General features: G+C 36.5%; 1 protein-coding gene across 6 annotated transcripts in view; it reads right to left on the bottom strand.

Moving 5' to 3' along the window:
* QKI (QKI, KH domain containing RNA binding) overlaps positions 1-27,728 on the bottom strand; it is a 172,098-nt gene that overhangs the window by 49,133 nt on the left and 95,237 nt on the right. For all 6 annotated transcript variants that reach the window (XR_011140282.1, XR_011140281.1, XM_068938926.1 and 3 more), the window contains exon 4: positions 3,286-3,429. Coding sequence is in view for 4 of the 6 variants with exons in the window: in XM_068938926.1 (XP_068795027.1) it covers positions 3,286-3,429 (144 nt within the window). In the remaining 2 variants the exon portion in view is untranslated. The remainder of the gene's footprint in view (positions 1-3,285; positions 3,430-27,728) is intronic.

The raw sequence follows: 27,728 nt of genomic DNA, 5'->3' as shown, positions 1-27,728 counted from the left end.
TAGATCAATACCATGTAGGATTCACTTTAGAAAGAAGCATGAGAAAGGTGCAATTCAATGTGATCCTGAAAGCCTGCAGAGTGCTTTCTTCTTCCTGTTTTTCTTCGGAGAAAAACATGAAAGAAGCAGTATCATATGATCTTGCAGGTCCAGATAATGACCAATATCTCACCGAACTATGGGAAGAGAAAAGAATTAGTTTCATACAACTTGAAATAAAGCTGCAATAAATAACAAGTTTCATATCAAAGAAGTGTTAATTAAAAAATTCAGGAGTTCAGCCTTTCTCCTTAAGGAGAAAAACAGCTCGCTCCCCTAGTCTATCTCAAGCTGTCCTTTTTCTTTCTAAAGATAAACTGTGCAATCATACCATTATCGTGGTAAAAATCCTAGACCAAATGAAAGGAAAATTAATAAATTCACATCCACAAGGAAAAAGAAAAACTCCAAACTGCACACTAGTGATCCTGATCAGTGAAGATGAGAAGAAAAATATCATGCTACTGAAATAACCTCTCTCTCCACCTGTCTTCACATGGAAATCCATTTTAGAAATATGCCTATTTGAGCACTGCTGTTATAAAACGTAGCTAGATCCTTTACTATGTTGACCATAAAAATAACTGTCTGTTCCAATAAATTAGTAATTCATTTCTGTCTCTAGCACTAGCTTCCCTTTTCTGAAGTGTATCTAAGAAAACAAGTGTATTACCACTATATGGCAAGAATCAGACTGAATTTTATCTTATAGGCAATTCCAATTTCTTTTTTTTTTCCAGCTTGGATGGAAAGAACAGCAACAATGATGGAAATAATATCTTTTACGAATTTTAAACCTCTCACTTGTATTTGGAAAACAGTAATATAATAGTTGCAAATATTCTACCATGTAAAAGAGAATTTCTAACTTTCCATCTACACATGATAAAATATCTTGGAAATCTTCCAATATCCTCAATTTCTCCCAGCATAAGGTTACTAGGATTCTCCCCCGCCCCCACCTTTCCCTGATTACTTAAAGGTTTTCAGTTTCCTATATGAAACATTTTGAATTCACACTTTTACATGCTAAAGCAGATTTTTTCAACCCTCTAAATTGCCTGTAACTAGAATTTGATCAAACAGGTGCTTTTGATGCTAATTAAAGAGACACTGCTGGTAGTACAAAAACAAGCTTACCTATGTATTAATTAATCAGTATGTAACTACATATGCCTATCCCTATGAAATATGATTTTCAGAAATAAGAGCCAATAAACCTGTAACTGTTGCATATATACTAGACCCAGTGTGAATCCATTATGCCTACACAAAATATAGAAAGATGTTAACGAAATGAACTGACAGAAAAGTGTTTTTCAACAAATGCTATTTCTTAACAACAGTTAACCCTGATTTCTCTTCCCCCTAGAGGGGAAAAATACCTCATTCTGGGTTACAGAGCTGCAGAAGCAAACTACTCCTGTATTTTTTTTTGTTTTTGTTTTAAAAGAGGTGCAAACCATCTTACCACCTTACCCCTGACACCAGTTCCAGAAGTCAGACATAACACAAACCTACACAGTGTACAAACATCAGTACTTTGGACATATTGGGTTTTATGATCTATCAGATCATCTCCAGAATAACCTGTCAGTCACATTCAGCAACAAAAGTGAGGTTGCAAAAGAACCAAGGGAAGCTTGAAAACAAGTAATTGTGTATTGCAGGGTAGATGCATATAATTTTAATTTACTTTGCTACACAGGGACTAGGAAACTGAGCCTAAGGGTTTCACCTTTGCTCATAGGAAAAATATCCTTTTCTTCTTGAAAAAGATTCCTAATTTTGATTATAAGTCAACACTAATGTGCTTAGGATCTCTTTTATACGGATACATTTTGAAGATCTACTCTCCCTTGTAGTCTTCTCCTTTCACAGGGACTGACAAAGTGAAAAGGTCTACATTACATCTGGTTCCACCACATTTCGTTAATCCAAAAATTAAGCCTCTCTCCTCATCCCTGGTAACGTCTTAAAAAGTGCTGTATATTGCCACATTTCTTTGGCTCTCACGGTTCTGAATGATTTTGTTTATATCAGCATATGTCACCACAAGTTTCACTGCAGCCAGCCTCTACTAGCATTCACTAAGAAAGCACCCAAAATCACTAGCTCATTTTAATACCAACTGCTACTTTATTTCAGGAGATAAAATTTAATTTTTCCTCAGAATATAGAAAATACTTCCTCCACTAAGAAAGATGTAAATTTATTTTTATCCCTTTATAATGGCACAAAAGTGGTACAAATCACCACAAGATGCAAGTTAATGGCATGGAATGCAGCATAAAGCCACCCTGAGTCATTTTGCTTTGAGTGAGAATACAGAGCAGAGCAAAGAGACAAGCTCTCGTGGGGTAAAATTCTGGTCTCTGCAAAAGGCTTCTAAATTGGCTGGCTAGGCAGAAGTCAGCTTACGTTAGCAGGCAACAAGGAAGAAAATTTATCAACTTTTCATCCTCCCAAATATACATGCCAGACAGCAAGTCTTTAATAATGCCACTTAAGGCATCATCCTGCCAGTTCTAGCCAAGACCGGATTTCATCTCAGGATTTTTTCAGCTCTTAAGAGAAGATAATCAGTACACTCTTAAGACAAAGCATATTCCAAAAACTGAACCAAACAAGTAATCTTTTATATATAAAAGCATGTATGTATGCCTGCCTATATGCATACACACATCCCCCTACCTATAAATGAACTTATTGCTACTGCAAATACAAATATTTTTACAATGTTTATTTTTCCCCAACATAGTGATAGCAATGCTTTTTTGATATCATTCTCCTGAGAGGATTTGTTCTTTCTGGAAGGAGTTTAGTATGAGGACCTAAGAAAACATTCTTCCTTTCCTTAAAGTATCACGATCTCCTCAAAAAGAAACATGAAAGCATGTTGCTTTTCCCTACCCTTAAAGGGAAGCACCCTTTTACTGAAGAAGGTGAGAAAGCTCATGTTTGTAATGGATCAGCACTGCCTTTTAAAGGGGATGAGAACTCTCTTTATCTACACCTAAAACAGGCAGAAAAAAAAATCAACATTTATTAAAAATATTCTTCTATTCTGAGAAATACTACTACCAAGGATAACACACTTTAATGATCACCACAGTATTAGAAAATAATAACAACTTGAATTTCATGATGCTGCCATGCAGGCTTACTCTTACTGCTGCATTATTAATTATATTTCAGAAATAACTCCTGGAAACATAAACCAAAGACTTTCATACAAATACTTACTGCAGGGATCAGTAACTTTTTAACTTCTTCAACAGCCCTCTTCAGTTTTATTTCTGCTCTGTTTTGAGCATCCTCCACAGTGATAAGTACATGTAAATCTTCATTCAGGTGTTCCCAGTTGGGCTTGCCTCGGTTCTGTTCTTCCTAATAAACAAATAAACAAACATGGAAAATAAGAAGCATTGTTATATCCCATATAAAACAACTAAATAAACAGTACATAAACCCCATTCTATGAATTGCATGAACTGCATTTTCAGCAGGAGATGGGAAAAGTCTTCTTGATATGATGGAGATAAAAGAGTTATGTTTTACTGCGTTATTTAATGAGTACTCAGGTTTCAAAATATCTTTTATAAAAGGTTTTGGGGGTTTTGTGTGTGTCTTTTGGAATCTCATTCTTTTTTAGAGTAATCGCAAAACAAGTTTGATTTGTTAGAGTACCTTCTCCCAAAGAACAGAGAAACAAGAACAAGACCACCAAGTACTACGGAAACGCTGCTAGTATTTGCAGCCATTTAGGGATTTAGCAGATAAAACATTATTGGCTAAGTAACCTACTATTTTCAGGAAAAGTGAAATGGTCATCATACACAGAAACTCCACGTGAATCACTCCAAAGGATAGCAACAGAGAGCAACAATTCTTCAGTGTTTAAGAACTTCATTTCAAATACTCATTGGGAAAATCTTCAAAATCAACCATTAAAAAAAGGAACACTAGTTATAATTTTCAAAATAGAGACAGATATACTGCATGAAAGTTAGAGGAAGAGGTGACAAAGCTTTAATATTGGCCACAGTATACCATATAAAAATGACAGTCATCTTTACACAGGTACCCTCTTGCACCAAGGACACTAATAATATCAAAGATAGATCTTAGTACCACTTTCAGAGAAAGGGAGCAAACATTATTATTATTATTTTTTTTTTTTAAGTAAATGATCAAAATTCTAATTTTAATCAACAGATATAAGTACATTCAAGTTACACATTCAGATATCCATTCTTTCAAAAATGAGATGATGAACGCAAGATGGAAGACACTTTCTAACCTCATTTTTATTAAACTGTGAGTAAAGCTGGATAAGTTCCCGTAAGCATAATTAAAAAACAATTAAGGATGAAAGCTCAGGAAAAAAATAAAACCTCAGTAAAAAGTTTATTACTACAACCTTTGAATTCAAGTAAAGGTCCACATAAAGAGAAAAATCTCTTTAAAATCATTGAATTAAACTTAAAATACAGGACATAACAAAGGAGCCTCCTGCCTACAAGTCAGGTGGTTCTGGCTTACCACAATCCACATTTATAAACATTAAGACAAGCCAAGTTAACTGCAAGTGTGGCTCTTTCCCTGAATTTCATTGAAATTCTTTCAGGAAGTCACACACACAAACAGAGGAAATATTGAAAGATTTAATGCCAGCAAATACATGAAGAACCAGAGGGAACATTGTTTCTTAGAATGTTCCATCTTTAATTCAATGTTTTGTGGAATAGATAAGGATTAAAAAAAAAAAAAAGGAATCATGAAAAATATATGGAAAACGTATCTAAAGGAATCAGTACTTGGAAGGAAATTTCTTTTTACTGTGGTACATGCACACTAGTCCAAGAGCATAACCTGAAAATGAAAGCAATTATTTCTTCTGATGCACGCTATCAGCTACCGGAGTTTAAAGAACAGTGCCATTTAAGCCAGTTTTAAAGACGGTATCTCAGGTAACTTTCTAAACAATACTTGCTTTAAAAGTATCTCCCTGAATTTCAGAAGGTGAAAAAAAGAAAAAAAAAAAGATAACTTTCATTTATAAAACAGAACCTGACATAAAAGGTGTAGCTGAGTTATAACGTGCTCTCTGCTGCAATTTAATCATCACTAGAAATACCTACTACACGGTATCCGCAGCTTATTTCACTCAATTATGATCAAAATTGCACTATTACTATTTAAACAATTCAATCTTTTTTTTTTTAATCCTAAGCAGGAGTGAGTTACTTTCTTTAAGATAAAGACAAACTACAATAACATGAGGTAGTACAAAGTATTATTTTAAATGTATGATAAATCAGATCACATTCCTAAACCAACAGAAGGTAGTGCAAAGGACATGTTGCTGTTTCTTACACAGATTCAAGGCAAGCTGACGTTAAAAGCAGAATGGGAAAGGTATTGGTATCAGGATACACAATAACCTGTATCATAGTGCCATTAAAAGGTGTCAAAACAAGAGGTAAAAACGACAAGGAAAGCTGTCTCCAAATAAAACGGCCAATTCTGTTCCTGAAAAGGAGGGAACGTCTAAAAGCAGCTTTAGCTGCCGCCCCCAGCTCGGCCAGCAGAACGCTCATGTGCGCTGCAAACAAAGCCCCAGGTGCCTGCTCTGCTCCCTTCATCAAGCAGCAACAATATGTTGTATTTACAGAAGTTACTATCTATGAGTAAAGAAAAATATAATAAGCACTGGTAGAGCAGATGCACACCTGATTTGTAACTTTTACAATAAAGTTTTTCTTTTGCTGTATGAAATGAGGTAGCCTATCTCTCTGTAATTACATTAATCTCAAATTTTTAAATAATTTGACCTCAAATGCAGGTGTTTGTGGTTCAAACTATTCTGTAGCACCATGAGGTTTCTTTTTTTTTTTTTTTTTAAGTTGTATGGAAGAGAACACACACAGGATACTGTAGTTTTTTATTCACAAAAAATATATAGCCCTTTAGATTCTTTATTTGCAAAAAAATAATCACCCCTTCATTTTCAGGTGGCACACACTGCATGTAATATCACATGAACCACCTGTTCGGCCCTCACAAAGAGTCATGCAAATATTTATTTGTAAGATAATGGAATACATGACAGTTACTTCTCCTCTTCTATGATCGTAAAGTGTTCTAATATTTTAATTCTTTAATTCTTATTGCTATTGAGAGTATAATTTTTTAACTCAGATAAGATTGAAAGAAAGAGGAAGAATGGAAGTCCCATACAGTATATTTTGGGAAAAAAAAAAAAGGTCAAAAAAATACGAGAACACAGATGGGAACAAACCTCGAATTTCTTCTGTTCTATCTCAGTATACTTGGCCTTGGAGTTTCTTCAATGATTCCCTCCTGTCCCATAAGGTTGCTTTATTTGTGGGTAAATATTTTTTTTAAAGAAATTTCATATGGCTTATTAAAGAAGCTAGTGAAAAGTTATACCAATAGGTTTATTTTTACCAAAAGTAGACAATTCAAATATCCACTAGGTCATTTATTTCAACATAAAGTTGGATGCAAAATACATTATAAGGCTAGGCTCATGGGAGGAGAGATCAAATAACCTGCCACCTCTTGCAGTTAAGAACTGTAGTTTCTTTATGCTACCTCTCTCTCCTCCTAAATTCTAAGGATATGGTTTGGGAAACATATTTCCTTCTGACTAAAATCATTACTTAAGAGATGCTACTCCGCTTTGTGCAACAAGTCTTGAAAGTCTTTTCCTAGTCCTGCTTTACATAGAAAAGGCTGAAGAGGTCACAAATTAAATATATCTGGAATTCAACTTGGAAGGTGTCCTCCTTAAGGGTCGTGAAATAACGTACAGTCAAGTTTAAGGCTTTAAGATTTGGGGGGGTGTTTTTAAATTATTTTGGAGAACACATGGTGAAAAGGTGGGCAGAAGAGAATGACTAGGAACATCTTGCTTGTAGAAAGAAACTACAAACTGTGCTTACCTTGAAGACTTCACAACCCCTTTGGGTAACCCATTCCAGTGCTCTATCACTTTTATAGTTAAAAAAAAGGCTTTTCTTATGTTCAGAATTTTCAGATGTTTCAGAGTTTTTTTCCCCATACAGAATTTCTTGTATTTCAGTTTGTGCCCATTGCCTCTTGCCCTTCAGTATTACCGCATTCAGCCAGGTTGCTAGGTTTACTTAAAGAAAAATCTGTCAGGAGCACCAGTAATTGCCTTGTGAGTTACATTTGGACAGAACACATTGGCTAGCAGAGCAGGACACATACACAGGTAAAAGTAAGAAATGGCAAAAAAAGACCATGAAATCGAACAAAAGGCTCGAGAAAAATAAATTCAATCGGATATCTTCAAAAATACATAATATACACAAGAAGTAATTTACAGCATGATGTTTTGCTGTATCTCAGAGATTGTTTATGCAAGAATTATACAGGAAAAATGGATGCACTGAAGATGCAGGAAATTACTGAGTAAAATGATTTATGCACAACCTTGGGGAACAACAGTATTAGAAAAGCTTAATTACAACCAAACTATCTTGTCTGCTACATTAAAGAACATTAAGAGCAATATAACTGGCAGATGAAATTTCACTGTGCTACTTGTTTGGCAGAAATTTCAGCATCCTTAAATATGGCCTAATGCTGTAAACAGATTTTGCTTTCACTCAGTTGCCTGCGTACATACAGTCATTATCCTCAGGGTCTCTACACAAAATAATGAACTTGAAACTGTTCCACTTTTACCTCACCATTAAGGTCATTAGATCAAGTAGTAAAAATTAATTCTTTCTACAACTACTTGAAATCTAATTGCATAAAATATTATTATAAAAAATGCGTCAACTACTGACTTGACAAGAAAGAGACAGCAACTTACTATCTGTATATACAATAGATGACAGAAAACTCAGTACAGCCCTTGCCTCAACTATCGGTTTTATTTTATGCTTCTCCTCTATCCTTCCACTAATTTTCAAAGAACTTTAAACCCAAAGGAAAGAAGTGACTATCTGTCAAGCTTGATTTAAATTGTTCAAAAGATGCAAAACCTGAGAAGGTGAAACGGCAATATATTTTGAGGCTCATGATCACAGAATTATTTTACCACGAACTTCTTAAAAATCTCCTACTTATTCATTCTCACAACAAGACCTCAAGAACAGAAAAACTGCGTAAAATGGAAGAAAGTTTTTGTGTAATGTCAAGTTAAATGCTAAAATTAAATGGTGGCAGAATAGTTAAACCATGTAAGGATTTAATTCAAGAACTCTTTAATAACTTTAATTAAAATTATCCTAAGATATAAGAAACACTATAATCACTCCTAGCCACTTCTCACAGTCAAAATGGAGAATGTAAGATGGGGAGAAAAGAGATTTAGCTATTTAGTAAAATTACTAAGATATATATTGTATAAATTATGCTATAGGTACATTAATACTGATGGCAGTTCTAGAGGAAGGTTTCTGTTCCCCAGTCCACACAGATTCAAAGTTTTAAAAATACTTAATTGTGAGCAATTTAAAAGTTATAAGAATTTACAAAAATGTTAACATATTGGTTTAAAGAAATTTTGAAGTAAATGCTGAATTTAACTAAAAAGTGATAAATCAAAAAAACTACTCCAAGTAAATTATAGTCCTGCTCTAGTTTAAATATCTTTGAATAAGAGTTAATATATCATGACAATGCAACACTGAATGAGTTTGAATGAGTCATTTAGAGGATAAACTTTATTCAATCACTTTTTTTTTTTTTTTTTTAAATCAACACAACTCAACTGGCAATACCAAGCCAGAAGAATCCACAAATGCTATTTTCCTTAAATTATTACTCCCAACCTTCCATGGGCCACGCTGATCTTAAAATGTTGAACACTAACTGCTCTTTCTGCCAACCTGATCTATAGAACCTCGTTTTTAAGTTTCTGAAGCTTCTGTTTTGAGGATATCACCTACAACAAAATCTTTTAGAAGAGGGAGGTTTTCTAACACACTGTGCAAGAAAAAACCAATTAGTTGGAAATGTCAGACATACAAATAACTTCATGTCAGCTGATATTCGTGAGCCTACTTGCCCCCAGCAAAACAAAAGCTACTTTCATCTTCTTTCACCACTGTCTTACAGTGTCGCCAGTAGAGTGAACAATCTAACAGCCTCAAAAAGTTCTAGTTTCCCTGGCCATACAGCTTTTACACCTCCACTGGCACTGCCTCCAGCACATGATGCCAGACTTTCAGTGAGCCAAGTCAACTTGCTGATGCAGCAAAATCCATCCTTGTTTTTTTTCTTTTCTCTTTTCTGTTGGGCAAGTGAATGGAATAAGACTATGGAAGGGGAAGAGTGCCAACCCAAGGTCAATACTATAATGGCGGGAGGAGGTTGGTGAGGAACCAGCTTTTAACAGTTAACAGCCACTTAAAGATTGGCTTACAATGTCCTAGGAAACCTTATTCTAGTTCCTAGGGACAGAACATAGGTATTTTTATTAGCTGACATGAAACAACTTGTTCATACATGTAAGAACTAGGTATTAAATGCTAGTCTGCACAAATAATTATGAATGCAAACATGGGAGCTCACCAGATACAGTTTACTCTCAATTGTTGCTAGTGAAACTGAGTAAGCGCTATAGGATTGATTACAACAAAAAAAAACTCACACCACTGCATCTACGTGTTTATTCATGCGATATACTCCTGACATTAATATTTATAAAAGTTGTTACTTTAAAAGTAGCCTGCAAACAAAATAGATGCTTATCTAAGTAGCAAAATTACAGAGGTTTTTATCAGACAAAACTCCAAGACAGCCCTGTAAAAAAAAAAAAAAGTTTAAAGTGATGCACTAATTACAGTATCTGTTTTAACAACAGAAGTAATTTTATAACATGAAGCATTGGAACACACTGATTGTCCTAACCCCTGCTGATAAACTCCTTTAATTGTGCAGTTACAGTCAGGCAAATTAACACAGTCTTTTGCTCCTACTGAGCTTCTAATGGTGGCAGTTCACAAGTAGAAAGCTGCTGAAAAAATAATGAAACAAAAGAAATGCTGAAGGAGGAGCACCTGGTCAGGGAGAAGACTGCAACTTAGCTCACATTTAAACATTTTATTGAAGTTTTCTTCTAAAAAAGCAATAAATCAATTGTTTAAATTAATGCAGACAGGTACTTCCTCCTTACATGAATTTCAAATAGGTTAATGTGATTTAGTGTGTCTTTAATTATCCATTATTATTGTATACTAGCGCCCCTTCAAGACAATTCCGGATTAAAAAGCCATATCTTCTATTTCACAAAAAAACTAGCCATTTGCTGTCCAACACTGTCAGACAAACACAAAGCCCTGTACCTAGAAAGAGCTATTTTGAAAAACTAGATGGCATAAAACAATCTAATTTATAAATGCACAGAAAAAGATTCTGTACTAGGCCTCTTAGAGGCTCAGCACAGACATCACGCTCAGCAAACTTCAAACCAAGTGTACTGCCCTGAGTTGAGAGCTGTCCTGGGGTCAGAGCGGTTCCCTACCTACAAGAAACACCACATTGGATCTTTCTAAAGTTGTGGCTTCACAATATAATGGTGCTAACCCAACACAGTTGGTCTGCCGACAAAAGAGGAAGCCCCAGCCATGCCTGGGCTCCGACTTCCCCTGCGCTGCATTTTTACAGCTGTACACTGAACTGTTCCAGCTAGCAGATGCAGCAGAAAACCTCCCATTCCAAAGGATAAGTTTCTGTGAAATTATGCAACGCTAGTATATCCCAAGGATTTTCCTCTTGCAGATTTTTCTCAAAAGTTGAGCCAGGACAAAATGTTTTATGGGACAAGCTGTATTGTCAAGCGTTATGAAAACTCTTGACAGTACTGCAACCTGGTAAGATGACTGTTGCTGTACTTAGGGTAGAGTTTTACATTATAGCTCAGCCGATCTAAAGTCCAGCTGCCCCCGAAATAAGCAGGAATTTTGTTATCTTATTTCATAGATTTTGTCCTATGGATCTTCCATGCTGCTCTAGTATTTCACTTGCCTTAGGAGGCTGAAACGATCGTGAATGTCAGACCATACAAGGCCATTTTAATCCATTAACAATCTGGGGAAAAGAGGACCTGTCTGTCCATTTTTTAACTTCTGATTTTTCGCTTTGTTTCTTATGTTTGTGTAAGTGTTTCTTCCAAGTCTACACTGTGAGATGGATCATCTCCCTGGTCCACCTAACCATGCAGCTGCATAAATATTAGCAATAGCAACAGGTGGGAGGTGAAACACACAGACAGGGATTACTCCTTGTAGGACCTGCAAGCAAAACTGGCTTAATCATGTGGCCATATGCTTTTGTCAACATGAAGGAGGGATGGAAAGGTTTGAGTACAGCATAGTAATGAATATGTAGGAAATTTTTTTTTTTTTAGATGCAGCACAGCTTGATTAGTTTAAGCAGACTCTGAAACAACACCTTCAGTGAGGGAAAGTAGACACTCATCTTGTTACCAGTTAATTTAGGACACAATTGGTTATCGACAATGTCATTGCTATTCAGTAACTATGCAGTGTATAACCCCCTTTTCCACCCAAAGCCACCCACAACACTGCCACAACTAGCAGCGTGCCTAAAAAGTCTGTCTGCATGTCTATACTCTGACACTTCCCAGGTCTCATGAAGGCAGGACAGCAAACTAGTAAAAGGTTACCTCACTATAGCTTATAGCTGAAGCCAAAATGTTCTGGCTTGTTATTTGGATACTTTCCAGAACAAATAGTTCACTTAGGAGCTGAAAAAGTTGAAATGGGTATAAAGATTCTTCACAGAAGCTACAGCTAGTTTTAGTTGTACAGTTATTGACTATTTGCATATACAGTCTTATCTCATTAAAGAGGAGTCACTTAGCTCTTCGCTGTTTTATGGCCTTGCTAATAGACTTGGAAAACTGAATATATCATACAAATAACAGTTTAAAATTCAAACGACTACCATAGATCTGCAAAGTTTTGTCCAATCAGTAACGGTTACTGAACAGTTGGATGGTAACAAGGCTGTGGTTCTTTTTATTCATACGCAAGTCATTTAAAGCCAACGAAATATACTGCATTTCCTGAAGCTTATTATGAAAGCATTTCCTCTAATTGCTGCAAAGATTTTTGTGACTGTGCATAACAGGTAAACCTTTTTAACTACGGAGAGGAGGTGATCACCTTTTAAAGAATCTCAGAACTAAAATGACATCAACAGTGCAAGACCCTCACAAATTTATAAATACTAGTGGCACCAAATACTTACTGTGATACCAGCAATAAACTATCACCACAGAATTATGAGAATAAAATATGAATAGGTATTAGAGAACACAGCTAATAATAAAAGCACCAATCAGACAATAACATAACCTTTGACAGAGCCTTCATGCAAGAACAAGAGTCAGGGATCGTCATAAGGTCTGCTACAGACCTGACTACTGATAACTGCCATGGGAAACAGCACTTACAAGACGACAAAGCAGGGATAGAGACACCTCTGTATTACTGGCCGTTACCTCTGCGAACAAACACAAGCAGACTATTTTAAACTAACACCGCAAGCCAAGCAGAGTCCAACTTCCCTGGAAGGGGCTTATTACATTCAGATGAACATCCACAGTTTTGTTCTAGAAACGTAGTCTCCCTCCATGTACTTGTTCTACTTTCAATCTGCTTTTTAATACTTGTTATAGACTTCAATCAAATACAGTTTTAACTGAAGAATGAACATAAGTAGCCATTATCATTTTGATATTGTGCTGAATTATTTTACGTTGAGTCCACTTCATTTTTCTGATGAAAGTAAAAAGTTTTGTATGCATCTATATCCTCAGCAAATAAATAACAATTTAGCACATGAAACGCATAAGACTAAGAAAGGCATCAGACCATTTAAGGACTACAGCGTAAACACAATACCAGGATATATGTTTGAGAGATGAGTGCAATTGTTAATACTGATATTTAAAATTACCCTAAAGTGTCAAACTTTACCAACTCAGAGGAGTTGGCTATTCATTTCCCCTACTTTGGGCCACAGGCATGGGTTTTAACATTTTAACTTTGCCAATGTTCTTAAAGAAGTAAACTCAGAGGGGGACAGAATTACACTAATATCTAATTGTATTCCAATACAGAAAAGGGAATAAATAGTACAAAGTGCCTTGACAGTACCGTAACAATTTTCATATACTGACCATCATTAATGTAATGATATCCATAAAAGAATATCAAATTCCCTTAATGAGCATATTCTTCCAAGGATCCTGAATTCAGGAAATACAGAGATAGGCCATTTACTACAACTTGTGACTGAAATTCACTCATTAGCTGTCACTAATGAAATGAACAGTCCAGTTGCATAGAGCTTATCTTTAAAATAACCTGCATCTGCTCTAACATCACTTCTGCATAAGCCTAGATAGCTTAGGTTTCTGCATAGCCTAGATAGCATGATCAGCATGAAGCCAATGCTGCTATTCAGCTTTTAAATCAGAAAGGCAAACAAAAACAAGTACCTACGTTCATTTACCTTAATATCAAGCAACACCGTTATACCACACACTTTTGTACGCATATGAAGCAAATTACTCAGTTTACGGAGTCTCAATATATTTTAGAAATTTAATTTTACTAATCATTAACAGGATGTTAAAAACAGAGCACAAAATACATCCAGAATCACTAGATAAAATTGGTCTATGTCCCCCTCCCCCTAAGGTATTTGTAAGGTAGAATCAACATTAGTAACGCCAAGTTTTACTATATAATATTAGATATTAGATTTACTCTTTGAGTACATACAGATTCTTGTATCTCAGTTTTTACTAAGCGTTTCTCTAGTTATGCGTTAAATTTTTATTTACTATTGTATTTTGCTCAAGAGGAAGATTAGTACACCAGGCTACTAGCCTTGGTGAAGGAGATTTTCAGTAGAGCACTGTTACTTAGTTGCTCTGTCTTCATTTAAAGATGTATAACTTGGAGAATATCGCCACAACGTTCCTGAAAAAGATCATGAAAACGTCCTGGCCAATATTCATAAATGAAAGTGTTAAGCTTTGTTTTGATGCTTCTAAGCATCAAACTATGAGATTGATTGTAAGATCTCTGCTCAACTTACTAAGGTGCCTAAAACTGCCACAGTACATGCTGAAAGGCAAAACAGTCTCAATTAAGCTGAGTCTGATGACTATTTTTCATCTTGGATTCTTAAACTAAGAAAGTTGAAAGTAGCAATATCTAAAATGACCTAATACAATACAATTTCTAAAACTAATTCAAGGCATAGCAGCAAAAGTGGCAGCTTCAGAGAAGTGCAGCATAATAGTCCAGTGGTTAGAACACTTATCCAGGAAATTACAGTCACCATCCTAGTGCCTCCCTAGCCAAAAATGCATCAATATTGCCATTCTGGTGTTTTAGGAGTGCCCTAACACCAGGGCAAAGGCATACGTAACAAGCCACTTCCTACTTCTGTTAAGATGACAAATCATTGGCCAAGAGGTGGAGGGTGAAAGGGGAGGAAGAACCAACAGTGCACAGATTGTGGGAGGCATCTGTTGCCCAGTGATAAAGGAAGTCAGCAGGAGGTGGGTTCCTGTTCTTTCAGCCAGCACTGTGAGGCTTTTTGCAATACTGACTGATGAGTAAAACATAAATAGCACTTTGAACAGAACCTTTATCTCCAGCTCCAAACTGAGGCCCTTAGTTTTCTCTTCATCCACTCATATGAAACTTGTACTTCCGTCTGTGTAATGAAAACATAAGGCGGAGTGCCTCCCATCAGTGCCTATAGTTTAATGATTAGTGAACACACATGAACACCAGAGCAATGTTTTTGCTTCGTTTCTAAAGAACTACTCTGTCAAAGAAAAGTGCTACCACTATTTCTCACGTGTACTGAAGGGGCGGGGGAAGTCAGCTAGTTGTTTTCTCAGTTTTCTAGTCCATACAGTACAGCCTTCTGAATGTTTCTTCAGAGACTTTTGGATACTTTGAAAAAATTGGATCTCGACTGCAATTTGGACGCTATTATTTGCATTGAGTTAGAATACTGCAATCATCAACGTGGTACTGCTTCCTCGTACTTGTAAAAGTAAAAAACATAAATTCTATTTTTGTATTTAACAGAGAACATGATCAACTTTCACATCCTAGTTTCAAAAATTTTTTAGTTTTACTGTTTTTGCTTCTTCTTTTGAAATACCATCATTCAACATTCACTAACAACTACCCCAGATAACTGACATTTGCCTTCACTGAACTTCAACCATTTTTATTTCTCTCATTCATGCTGCATTTCCTCTTTGTCCTCCATTGTTGCTTTACGTAGCAAATCTGGCCATTGCATGATCATTTCCTCCTCAATAATTTGTATTCAATGCTAAATTGATCAGTTGCTCAGTTAAGTTCATTCTCAGAGAAACATGTTAGCTCCAACTCTTCTATGACAGCACCATGTACAAATGATGTTGATCAAACCACGTAATTGCACTTTCCTTCAGGACTGCTCATGCTCTGTCAAGCACGAATTCCAGCAACTTTTACACATTTATGTTAAAATTCTAAGAAATAGACCAAGCAACATTAATTACATTAATTCAGATATAATTTGTTAAATTGAATTTTTTGTTTAATTTAAAGTCAATACCTGACTTGTTTTGTTTTTCCTAAAAAAAAGAAAAAAATCACTCAGGCTTAATTTACAGAACTGTTAGAGAAGAAAAGGAGAAGAAAGAAATACAGAAGGAAAAACAAATTGCCAGGTGACCTTTTGGAGCCAGAACAGAGAGAGATGCATACACCCTGCACTTCATGCCAACGTAACATATCCACATTTTTTGCTTTCCTAATTTAAATTTGCCTATCACTTCCAGAGTCCAGTGACTAAGCCTCAGTTTTAAAAATCCAATAACTTTATTTTTGCTCTTTCCTTGAAGATGAGACATTGCAGAAAGAAAAAAGACAGCCATCGAGAAAGAAAACCATCATATTTAGCTACCATTATAGCAGCTTCTAAAGTCTCTTATATCAACAAAGATTCCTCCGTATAAATTGTGGTAAACAGCTTAAGGGAGTATATTACAAAGACAACTTTATAAAATGACAATATAGTCATGTCAATCCATCATTTGCTTTTAATAATAAAATAATAATAGGCTTTAAAAAAAGAGAACTATTTTCCCCCAGTTTAACATGCCGTTAACACTTGCAATCAATGCTGAGCATTTACTTCCTTAACATGGTCTTAGGAACCATCTTAACATTCAGTAAAAAAGGTGAAATTTCACCGACTCCAAATATTTGCACAAAAGTAAATGAAGATGTAACTATAGAAGACCCTCATTTTTAACAGAAACTCCAATTGGGCATGTTAACATAACCTCAGTGTGCCAAGGGAAATGAAAACATTTAACATGCAGTGCAATAGCCAAGTTTCAGACATGGTCATAAACCTCTGCACAGGACTAGTTTCAGAACTGCCAGCTAGACTTAGGAAATCAACAAGAAAACTCTTCTCTCCTCTTCCCCCCAAAAAATCAATGAAAACAAAAAAGAACAGGTTAGTAGCTTTCGGTATGCACACAAAAGTTTTAAGTGATCTCTGCCCAAGAACATAAACAGTTAGTACTGCTTCTTTAAGTCAGACTTGTAACAAATGATTTCATAGTAATTTGATTAGCTTTATTTTAGGACATTATGATCTTTAGTTTTTACTGTTTGTCACAATCCCCAGAATAAGAGAGACTTGAGGGGTCAAAAGAAAGATACCTATATAGTAATTAAGTTTCCAACAATTTCTTGATTCTATTTATCAAATTGTAATTAACATACATTGCTATCTCTATGTTTGAAGCCACAAAGCAATTGTTCTTGCTCAATAAAGTTTCAAAATTAAAAAAATAAAGATAAAACAAATGTTAATTCCCTTTGTTTCCTTCGATAGCTTGGGGGGGTTGGATTGGGAAAGGGTAGAGAAAGGAGAGTAACTTTAATACTTCGACTTGTGTCACTTTGCCAGTAATACTTTACTACTTAGCTACAAGAATGGCAGCCAAGCCCTGGAAAGAGTTATGTATTGAAAAAGTAAAGCCACTTTTACTGCCAGGACAAGGCTGACACAATTGCGATACTAGAGCTTTAGCCCAAAACCCGTATCTTACGCATTTATCCTGAACATAAAAAGCTATTTACAAGCAGTGTAAGTTGTCAAAACTCATACTTAACTTTAAGCACGTAAACAGTCAGACGGCGGGGCAGGGGGAGGGAAGGTGGTAGGGAAACAGACAGACAGACAAAAAAAAAGTTACCAAAGATTTCACGTATAAGCTGAAGTGCTGTGCAGAATCCAGACCTTAATTAAAAACAGGGTAACAGTATTGATATGATTACATCTGATATCTTTCTTATTTCAATCCCTGGGATGTATCTGCCTTGAAGAATCCCTCAAAGATGTATAATGAAGAACAAATGCCTGACTGACCCCTGCTTCCTTTAGATCTGCGGGGAGAGCAAGAACATTCTCAAGTATCAAGGCAGCTGAATGCTATCCTGAATAATTTCCTCTTATGGCAACAAGAAAACGTGGTGCAAACCATAAACCAAGCTTTTTCATAAGTGGTTGTCTAAATGAACACTGCCAGCTTTAAGCAGTTTCTGTGCTTAGAAGTCAGGAGACTGATCTTATACAGCAAATTAAGAGAAAGAAGCTCTTCCAAACAGCAGTTCAAAACAATTCTGAGTTTTCTTTTACAGAAGGGCTCCTGTAGAGCACTGCTCAACAACACAGCCAAACAATGGCTCCCTGCAACCAAAAGGAGCAGTTCCGTTTTTGTTCTCCTTCCTAACACATGCTTGCACCAGCTCCAGCTCTAACTAAACCCTTCAATGAACCAGTTCAACTGAGCAGACAGCTTCTGCTGCTGGATTAGGTTTCTGTTTAGCAAGCTGAACTGGCTCAGTGACACTTCCCACGAGTAGCAGACTAAGCACAAAGGAGGGCACAGGAACACCCCATGACCTGAAGGAAGCCGCCAGCCATCAAGCATGCCTTCAGCAGATGAAGCAGCCAGCTTAGGTGCTCTCCCGCAGCACAAAGTGCCAAACCACCCACAACGGGGGGTGTGGGGGATGAGCGAGTCCCATTCTCCGAGTGACTTACAGCTCTACGGCCTGCTCTGTAGACACGTTGGGCACTTCTCAGTATCACTAAAGTCAAATGTAATTTTCTAGTAATATATAAATTGCTTTATAAATGCAAAGTATCCTGCAAGCTCAGTTCCCAGTCATCTCAAGTTAGGCATATAAAGCAATCAACATTTTCAACTTCAAATGTTGAACCTCAGTTCCTCATCTGGGAAAAGAACATACTATTTCCCATTTACTTAAATAAGGGTGCCACAAAGAAAATGAAATTAGCCACCCACAGCATAGTGATAAGCTCCAAAGAAAATTACATTTATATAAAAAGGACATCATCAGCAATCTTAATTATGGCATCTTCTAATTTAAATTTACAACCTGAACATTCTTCTTAAAAATGTATAACTTCACTGAGGACATCAGATGGGTTTTGTGGTCCCTCTTTCCTTATTCATATTACAGTAGCATTAATAGCTGCCCTATTATGTAATTTTTTTTAATACCCCTTTCATAATCACGAGTACTTTCTCGTAATGGACTGCTATAATTAACATGCCACTTGTAGTTATTCACAGTCTCTCATTTCTTCACAGTAAGTGATTTCTTATAGAATAGTAAATTCTATAATTTTACAGATTTACAAAAAATTTAAAGTATGCCTTGTGTTTTGATTAGAAAGTGATGAGACCAGAGACAATACTCAAGAGTTAATTCTGCAGTCAGCTTCCCTCACAAAACTCCCTGTCTACCACAGAAGGGCTTTATCTTAGCGGCAAGGTACTGCTGAGCAGATTACTGGCTGTGGTTCTCATCCCTTTGCTTAAAGGATGAATGCTTTCAAAGCCCTTCTTCCTCCTGCCCTCTCTCCTTTTTTTAATCCTTTTTTCCCTCTACAAACCATTGTTTATATTCTTGAAAAGATCCAAACTCATGGACTAACGTAACAAACTCGAGTTCCACAGAATACTGTTGTTAAACAGACGCAATGCTACATCCTGCACAAGAATTCACCATCTGCTAACATGTATATTGTACTGTCCAGACACGTAAAAGAGGTTCTTTATCAATTGGCAACAACAGGAAAGCTACATTTCACTATGGCTTTAACCCATAAACCAACCAATTCGCTCTGCAGCTAAAAAGTTCTTCCATTAATTGCAACGTTCTCAACACAAGAATTGTTTTTATTCAGCCTAGGCCTTCAAGTTGTTGTTTATTTGTTCATTTTTAAAGGAACGGGCTGTGTCAGCTTTGTGTTGTCTGCTTTAAATTTATACTATGCTAATACTTCTAAGCAGTGGGTAAATGACAGATGAGTGGTATGTTGCTGTCCACATTTATTCTACTTCAACACTGAGCCATGTTCAGTGAAGTAGTGCAGTACTGAGTGGAACAAAGGAGAGCATTTCTAAATGCTAAATAATGAGCTTAACACTAAGACTGTCAGATTTTATTACTTTTTCTGGTAGCACTCTACCCTTGTATTTCATCTCTGTTCTCTTATTTTTTCACTAAGCTGCTAAACTATTAAACTAGCATGTTTAGTCTAAAAACTACAATAATCTTCTGGTGAATACACAACTATATATTTAAATATCTTTGTTTCCTAATCATTTTATTCCCTCCTCTATAAATATGGAAATAATGCAAGTATTTTCAGAGTTGCAACAGTTAAAAACTGAACGTACTGGTAAACAAATAACCTGGACAGCAGTACACGATAGCTGGAAAGTAATAGGCAAGACGTTGATACAATACAAATTAAATCAATCACAACTAATTTCCATTTTAAAAATAAAACAAAAATTCAACTTTTTATAGAGAATACAGAAAACAATCCCCGGATCTGGTCCTTGAGTACAGAATTAACAGTAATGTTAACTCTCTTATGAATAAAATTAAGACCAAGTCCTTCGAAAGATTCAGAATGGCCTCAAATGATCTCGACACACAAACACACACAAACTTCCCATGTATTCACAACTGAAACCTTGTGCATGTAGTTTGTAATTATACCATCTTAAAACAGCTGCTGCCTCTTAATTCTTGCTAAAATTATACAGGATTCAACGCACAAATTACCACCTCGATACCTCAACATGTGGCCGCTGTTCCACTCCTCCTTTACAACCAATTTCATGCAATAACTATTGATTATGACAACTGCAGAATGAGGGGTATCGAACATGTGTCGAGCATTCTTAAAGCCAGATTAAAATGTAGTGACAGTCATGACAGTTAAAGACTACGGCTGAACGCCAGCTTAGCTTTTTCATTAAAACACTCCCACAGCACTGCTGACAACATATTGGGGAAGCCTTTGCTTATAGCATGGAGATGATGAATCTTCAGGATATTAACCTCCCATGAACTCTCAAGTGAGATAAACCCAGTAACAAAACAATGCAAATCAGTAAGCCAATTGGTAGTTCCCTTCAGCAGGACTACTTTAATGATTCAAAGAAACAAGAATATCATAACCAATCAGTACTCCCTAGCTGTTTTCAGTGCTGTGGCCCATCAGTGAATCTGTCCTTAAGTTTTGGGTTTGGACTTTATTGTTTGCTTTCTACACTTAACGAGAGAAAGACTACATAATTTTCAGTTCATTTAAAAAAAAACATAAAGTACTATCAATCCTTTATTTAGTATTTGTGCAAGACTTTTAAAATAAAAACCTGACAGAAATATTCAATAGGTAAAAATAACCTTAAGTGGTATTATTGAAATGACATTTTGATAAAGGAATAAATGATAAATTATTTCCGGCCATTGTTTTTTATTTTTTAGTTTTTTTAAACTTGAAAGTAAAATGCAATAAAATCCATATTTGTCGCAAAAACATAACACAAGTGAAAATAATTCATAATTTGCATTCAAAGTCAAATATACACTAACATTTCTACTGCATACATGTACATCTGATCTTAGGAGAAAAACTCTAGAAGTTCATCCTTTAAGACCAAGGCCTGTATTGTTTGAAACCATATAACATTACATTTTACTTTTTTATTGCCAAATAGGAAGGAGCAGATCACAAAAACAACCATTTTCCTAACTGAATAGGTTTGAAGAAAGTTCTTTGCAAAGCATTCATAGAAATGAGATGAGAAATAAGAGCATCAGCATGCTACTTGTCATTAATATTCTCCATATGTTACAATTGTATGCTGCCAACAAAATTAATACATGCTTTAAGTGTTAGCTATTACATTTTCCTCTTTGCGCTGTATAACAGCTGTAAAAATTCATCCAAATCTCTAACAAATGAACTTAATTACTTCCAAATAGGAAAAAGAGGCCAAAAACATTAACAAATTCCAACTCTTCCCACAAAACAGCTCTGATATTTCAAAGAACTGAAACCCAAATCTATGGTTTCATCACTTTGCCTTCTAGTTCTTAATTAACATCCATTTAATATCATTTGTGGTCAGAAAGTTCTGGTTTCTTTCAAATGTCTGCATCTTTAAATAAGAAAATTAAATGCAGTAAAAAGTTCATCAGTAGCAGAGAGAACACTTATTTCAAGACTACGTTCTACATTTTATGTGTCTAATAAATGAGTTGGGGATCCCATAAAATTTATTATCTAAAGATGTAAGTAGTACATCATATCCACAGCACATGAATAAGGAATGGCTATCCAGTTGAACTAATTCAAGAGTAACTATTGCACTTTGTCTAGAGCCAGTAGGTCCACAATGGCTTAAGCTATTCTAGAGTCAGTGCTGCTGGTCCCACCTTGATTTACCCTGGTGCTTGTGGCCCAGTTCATGGTGCTCAAGAACAGAGAAAGTTTCAAGCTTTAGTTTTCTGCTGGTTTAGCGATGAAGCAGCTCACCACAGTCATTCAATTCACCAATCACCATCATAAGGAAGGGAGAAAGCATGTCTAGCCAAGGCTGCAGCAGGAGCAGTAATGAACACCAGCAGTATTGATTTGAATCATCCTAAGAACAGTCCTGGAACTGCAGCCTGAGATACTTCAAGGAGTTAAATTTCCTGATGAGCAGTAGCGCTCAGGGTCTCACTAATTTTTAAGACTTCAACAACACAGATGCATAGCTGCTTCCTGCATCTCCAACATAGTCTTCAGAAAAGAGCAGAACAACTGCTTTTTTAAGAACTCAAGTAGTACCTTTAGGAGACGCTCAGCATGAGCTCTCAGAAATGTCCCCAACAAAGAAATAATTACAAGTTTAGACCCAATACATAAGAGGTTGTTGAATTTCTCAAAGTGGCAATGCTGAAGAGCTGATTTGAAACACCAGTAGTTTGAGGTATGAAATACTAGCCACTGATTTTTAGAAAGAGGGAAATCAATAAGATGATTCACCCAAAACAACTTACATGTTAAAGATAAGTTCCAAAGAGAGCTTTAACAATAACTATCAAAACCCCTTACTAATATTAAGCTTGTACATTTTTACAGCAAGTAGGTATTGCATGATGTGCAACTGAAGTGAATCCAGTCAATTAGCAATAAATGCTTAAATATATCTTTTTTCACACCAGGCATACAAAGTAAATACACTGTATGGGAAGGGAGGGTTGAGGTTCTTTTTCAATCAGGGTCTCTTCAAATTGTAGGTGACTGCAAAAACTTACTGGAACGTTTACAAGAAGTAAAACATTTACTTGCCTCTACCTCCAAAACTGCTGGATCATGGATGTCTCTGCTCTTAAAGGAGACCTGAAAAGCAAAAAAAATATTGGGCTTGTGCCCTATTTTGCTTCTTTAAGATGTTTAAAAGAGCCATGAAGGGTTGGAATTAGGGGTTTTGTTCTGTTTTATTCTGTGGTGAACATAATTTATTCCTTCTTGTTCACACTTGAGATTCAAGTCCCAAGAAGACATGATATAAGATCTAGTTAAGCAAGAACAATGCAAAAATCAAGAAAGGCTAAGTCATAGAAAAAGAAACAACTTCAGCTTTCTTTGTTTTTTCTCAAGTCCTACTTCATTTGAATGACCAATAATTCTGGAAAGAGATGTTGTACTAATACTCCACTCTCCCCACTGGTGTTCTAAGCACAGTTTTAGGAATTAACATTACATAGCCTCTTAAAATAACAAAAAACAAAAAAAAAACCAGCTCGTCCCCTTGAATTTCTGAAGAGAACATATCCTAAATTTATAAGATAAAAAACAATCAGGAAAAAAGTCTCAAATCCTTTTCAGGCCCTCTCCTCAGGTAGCAAAACAGTAAAATGTACAAGCCCAAGTTTTAGAAATCCTTTGCAGATGATCTCAAAAATCTAATACTAGTTAAGAGGGAATAAACATGATCTGGCTAACTAAAAAAGGGAGCAAAGCATGATGCATCCACTACTAAACTGCTTTTAAAAAGACAGTATGTATATATGCTGTAATAACAGTCAATAGGACATAAAAGCTTTTTCAAAAGTTTTTCTAAAAAATAACACCTTTCATGTGGTAGCAAGATGCTAATTACAAAACTGGGTGTGTGTGGAGGTGGGGGTATTAACAGTCAAATCCATAGTAGAGGCAAAAGAGTAAAGAAGATCGTTTATTCAAACTAATACCTGTTCCTGTTGGGGCTTCCATAAAGGTGAGGAGGCAGAGGGAAGGGAAGAGAGCAAGTTGAGAAACGAATGCTTTCTTGATCAGCTTCAGCTACGTTAAAAAGCATGATGTTTTACCAGCTTGTATACAGTTACAAGTATTAGTATTCTTCAAAACTGACACATCCTGATTTTTCTTAAAAGAAGTTTTGCTAAGAAATAGAATATTAAATGGGTGTAGTTAACCTTTACACATTTCTGCTATTGATAACACAAGTTTACTTTAAGGAAGATCAGATGGTAACATCTAAGAATTCATTAGAAAAATGCTTTACGTCCCTTCTACCCCTTCCGCCCACACTTCACTGTTAATTACTACATATGAGAGAGGAAAGACATGAAACCCACTCCCCTGTTTTTTTTTTAAATATGGAAGTTTAAGAAGTTGCTTATGAAAAAAATATACAATCAAAGAAAAGAAAAGCAGGACGCCTAAAAAGATTAAAAATAGTAACCATTTCTTTCAGAGATAGCAGCATTGACTCAAGCAAGCCAACTTGCTCAGATAACCTGAATTACCCACAACAGCAGCCCAAAAAACAGTATCTTTACTCCAGCTTTGTTCCTCAGTTTAACTGCCTGTATAATACCAGCAACAATTGTAATGTTACTTCTCCAACTGCAACAAGCATTGAGTGAAACAATACCGGCACTAAACAAAATGCTCAGTGTCACAGCTCAAAGTAAATTTTTTTTTTTTAAGCAGAAAGATGAACTATAAACAGATGATGGAATTAAAAAAAAAACTTTCTTTATTAAAAAAATGTAGCCAATGAAATGTTAAAGTAATATAACGTTAAGAAAATGAAGCTTACTTCAGAACAGTTTAACTTGCATTCTACAGTGCATAAGATGCAATGATTCTACAAAAGGTTTTTGTTTCAAAGCTATGAATAAAAAAGCTCCACAAAACTATATCGTTTCTTCCTTTCCGGTGAACATCATCAAAACACCTCAATATATAGAAGTTGCGTGAAATTAATAGTGAAATAACAGACTAAGACAGAGGCTGAAGTCAGTATGTTTTGAAAATAGGCACTTACATATCAAATTGTGGAATCAGTTAGCTACCACTGAAAAGGGTGATCCTGATTCTGCCACTTCCCCTGTGCTGCTAGTGAAGCATGGACAACCAGGGAGCCGATTCAAAAAAATTCACAAAATCAATCAACTCAGGAGGACGTACAGGGAACAGTGGGAACAGAAGTCCTAAAACTTTTAATGGTAACTGGCCATTAGATCAATCCAAACATAATGCTGCACCACTCGCAGAAAATCTTCCATATTTTGTCCTTTCAGGACTACTGATATGACTAACTTACAGATTCAGGAATTATTTTGTTTAAGAGCAGGCAAGCTTCTTCAAATCTTACATAATTTAAGGAAAAATACAAGTAAGAAACTTTTGAATTCAACTCTGATTTAACAGCACCTGTGATTATTTCCATATCCATTATACCACCAGCTTCAAAAAAAATGTTTATACTTGTATTGTGTCAAGGTCACTTTAAGATTACTTACAAATCAATGATACCAAAATATCTTATGTTTTAAATAGCGTTTTTAATACCCCTTTCATAGTGCAAAACCCTCCTACCTCTGCCAACTATTTAACTTGATACCCCTCCTACCTGTGCAAATATTTCACATAGAAGAATTAAATGAGGAGGACTGTAAATCCTGAAGATGAACTACAGGAACTCTAAGGTAATTCTTGATTGAGGCCATGGCTTCATAGCCACTCATTCTGGATTTAAGTCTTCCCAGACCATTATAAAAATTAGACCTACATCAAGTAGATCACAAAAGTGCATTTCTGATGAAATGATCAACACTACAGAACACAAAGTGTTTATGATAGTGAAAGAACAAACATATTTGAACTTAACTCAGTATTGACAGATTTCATGCTAGCTTATTAGAATTCGGGGGCAGCGATGGGGAAGAAACAAGTACAGAGACTTTTATACCGGAGTAGACAAACAAACCTAACTGTCTTAAGGAATCCCAGAACAGTTTATCTTCAAATGAGAATCATCTTTTAAAGATGAAATACTGGTAGCTTACATACAAGAAGGTTTTACAAATACTCATTTAATATCTTAGAATGCTCCACATCTGAAGAAATCAAACTACCAGAGCAAGCACCCTTGCATGTATCATCCAAAGCCAATTTACATAGAAAACTAAAGGTGCACTCGTTCAGTTGCATGACACTTCGCAGTACAGAAGAATCACATTTAAAAGTTGGGGAACAGAGGAAAAGTGACTACAAGACTTGAAAGAAGAACTGAGAATTAAATCAAAGTAAATCAAACCAGTTTGTCTACTTTAACACACAGCTTTTCTCCACAGTTATACATAGTAATTCAAAAGAGATTCTTCTGCTGCTGTAATGTAACCTACAATAGCATACAAATCTTAGACCATACATTCAGAGTTCTATCGACAAACCACAGCCTCATAGCATCTTTACTAAGTGCTCTGAAAATTTTTATTTTCATATAGCAGACCAGAAGCCAAAGCTCATATATGACCTGTGTGAGACTACTAATACTCAAAAGAATGCTATATAAACTGAATTTAAATTACATAATAATGATATATAAATCTGTTTTGGGGAAAATAGGCATATCAAAAAGGTTCCTGTGCTTTATAGTCCTCCATTTCTCTTGCATGAGCCTAGTGAAAGGCGTAACAGAAATATACTGTAATAAACTGCCATTAAGTGTAGGCTGCTACAGAACGTCTACAGAACGTGGAAAAGGGGACAGGCCACTTGGGAGGAATACAGGGACGTTGTCAGAGCGTGCAGGGATGCAACAAGGAAGGCTAAGGCCCATTTGGAATTAAATCTGGCAAGAGATGTCAAGGACAACAAGAAGGGGTTCTTCAAATACATCAAGAGCAAAAGGAAGACTAGGGAAAACGTAGGCCCACTGCTGAATGGGGCGGGTGCCCTGGTGACAAAGGATACAGAGAAGGCAGAGTTATTGAATGCTGCCTTTGCTTCAGTCTTCACTGCTAAGGCCAGTCCTCAGGAACTGCAGACCCTGGGGACAAGAGAGAAAGTCTGGAGGAAGGAAGACTCTCCCTTGGTTGAGGAGGATCGCATTAGAGATCTTTTGTCCAAACTTGACATCCACAAATCCATGGGCCCCGATGGGATGCATCCACAAGTGCTGAGGGAGCTGGCGGATGTTATCGCTTGGCCACTCTCCATCATCTTGGAAAGGTCCTGGAGATCAGGGGAGGTGCCTGAGGCCTGGAAGAAAGCCAGTGTCACCCCAGTCTTCCAAAAGGGCAAGAAGGAGGAGCCAGGAAACTACAGGCCTGTCAGCCTCACCTCCAGCCCTGGAAAGGTGATGGAACAGCTCCTCCTGAAGGTCATCACTAAGCATCTGGAGGACAAGAAGGTGATGAGGAGTAGTCAGCATGGATTCACCAAAGGGAAATCATGCTTGACCAATCTGATAGCCTTCTATGACGGAATGACTGGCTGGGTAGATGAGGGCAGAGCAGTGGATGTTGTCTCCCTGGACCTGAGCAAGGCTTTTGACACTGTCTCCCATCACATCCTCCTAGGTAAGCTCAGGAAGCGTGGGCTAGATGAGCGGACGGTGAGGTGGATTGAGAACTGGCTGGATGGCAAAGCTCAGAGGGTTGTGGTGAATGGCGCAGAGTCTAGTTGGAGGCCTGTAGCTAGTGGTGTCCCCCAGGGGTCGGTCCTGGGTCCAGTCTTGTTCAATATATTCATCAATGACCTGGAGGGAGGGACAGAGTGCACCCTCAGCAAGTTTGCTGATGATACTAAACTGAGGGGAGAGGCTAACACACCAGAAGGCTGTGCTGCCATTCAGAGGGACCTGGACAGGCTGGAGAGCTGGGCGGAGAGGAACCTCCTGAAGTTCAACAAAGGCAAGTGCAGGGTCCTGC

Source organism: Struthio camelus, chromosome 3, assembly GCF_040807025.1.
Source record: "Struthio camelus isolate bStrCam1 chromosome 3, bStrCam1.hap1, whole genome shotgun sequence".
Lineage (NCBI taxonomy): Eukaryota > Metazoa > Chordata > Aves > Struthioniformes > Struthionidae > Struthio > Struthio camelus.
Note: the sequence above shows the minus strand (reverse complement) of the source record. Positions and strands in the feature narration are given on the sequence as shown.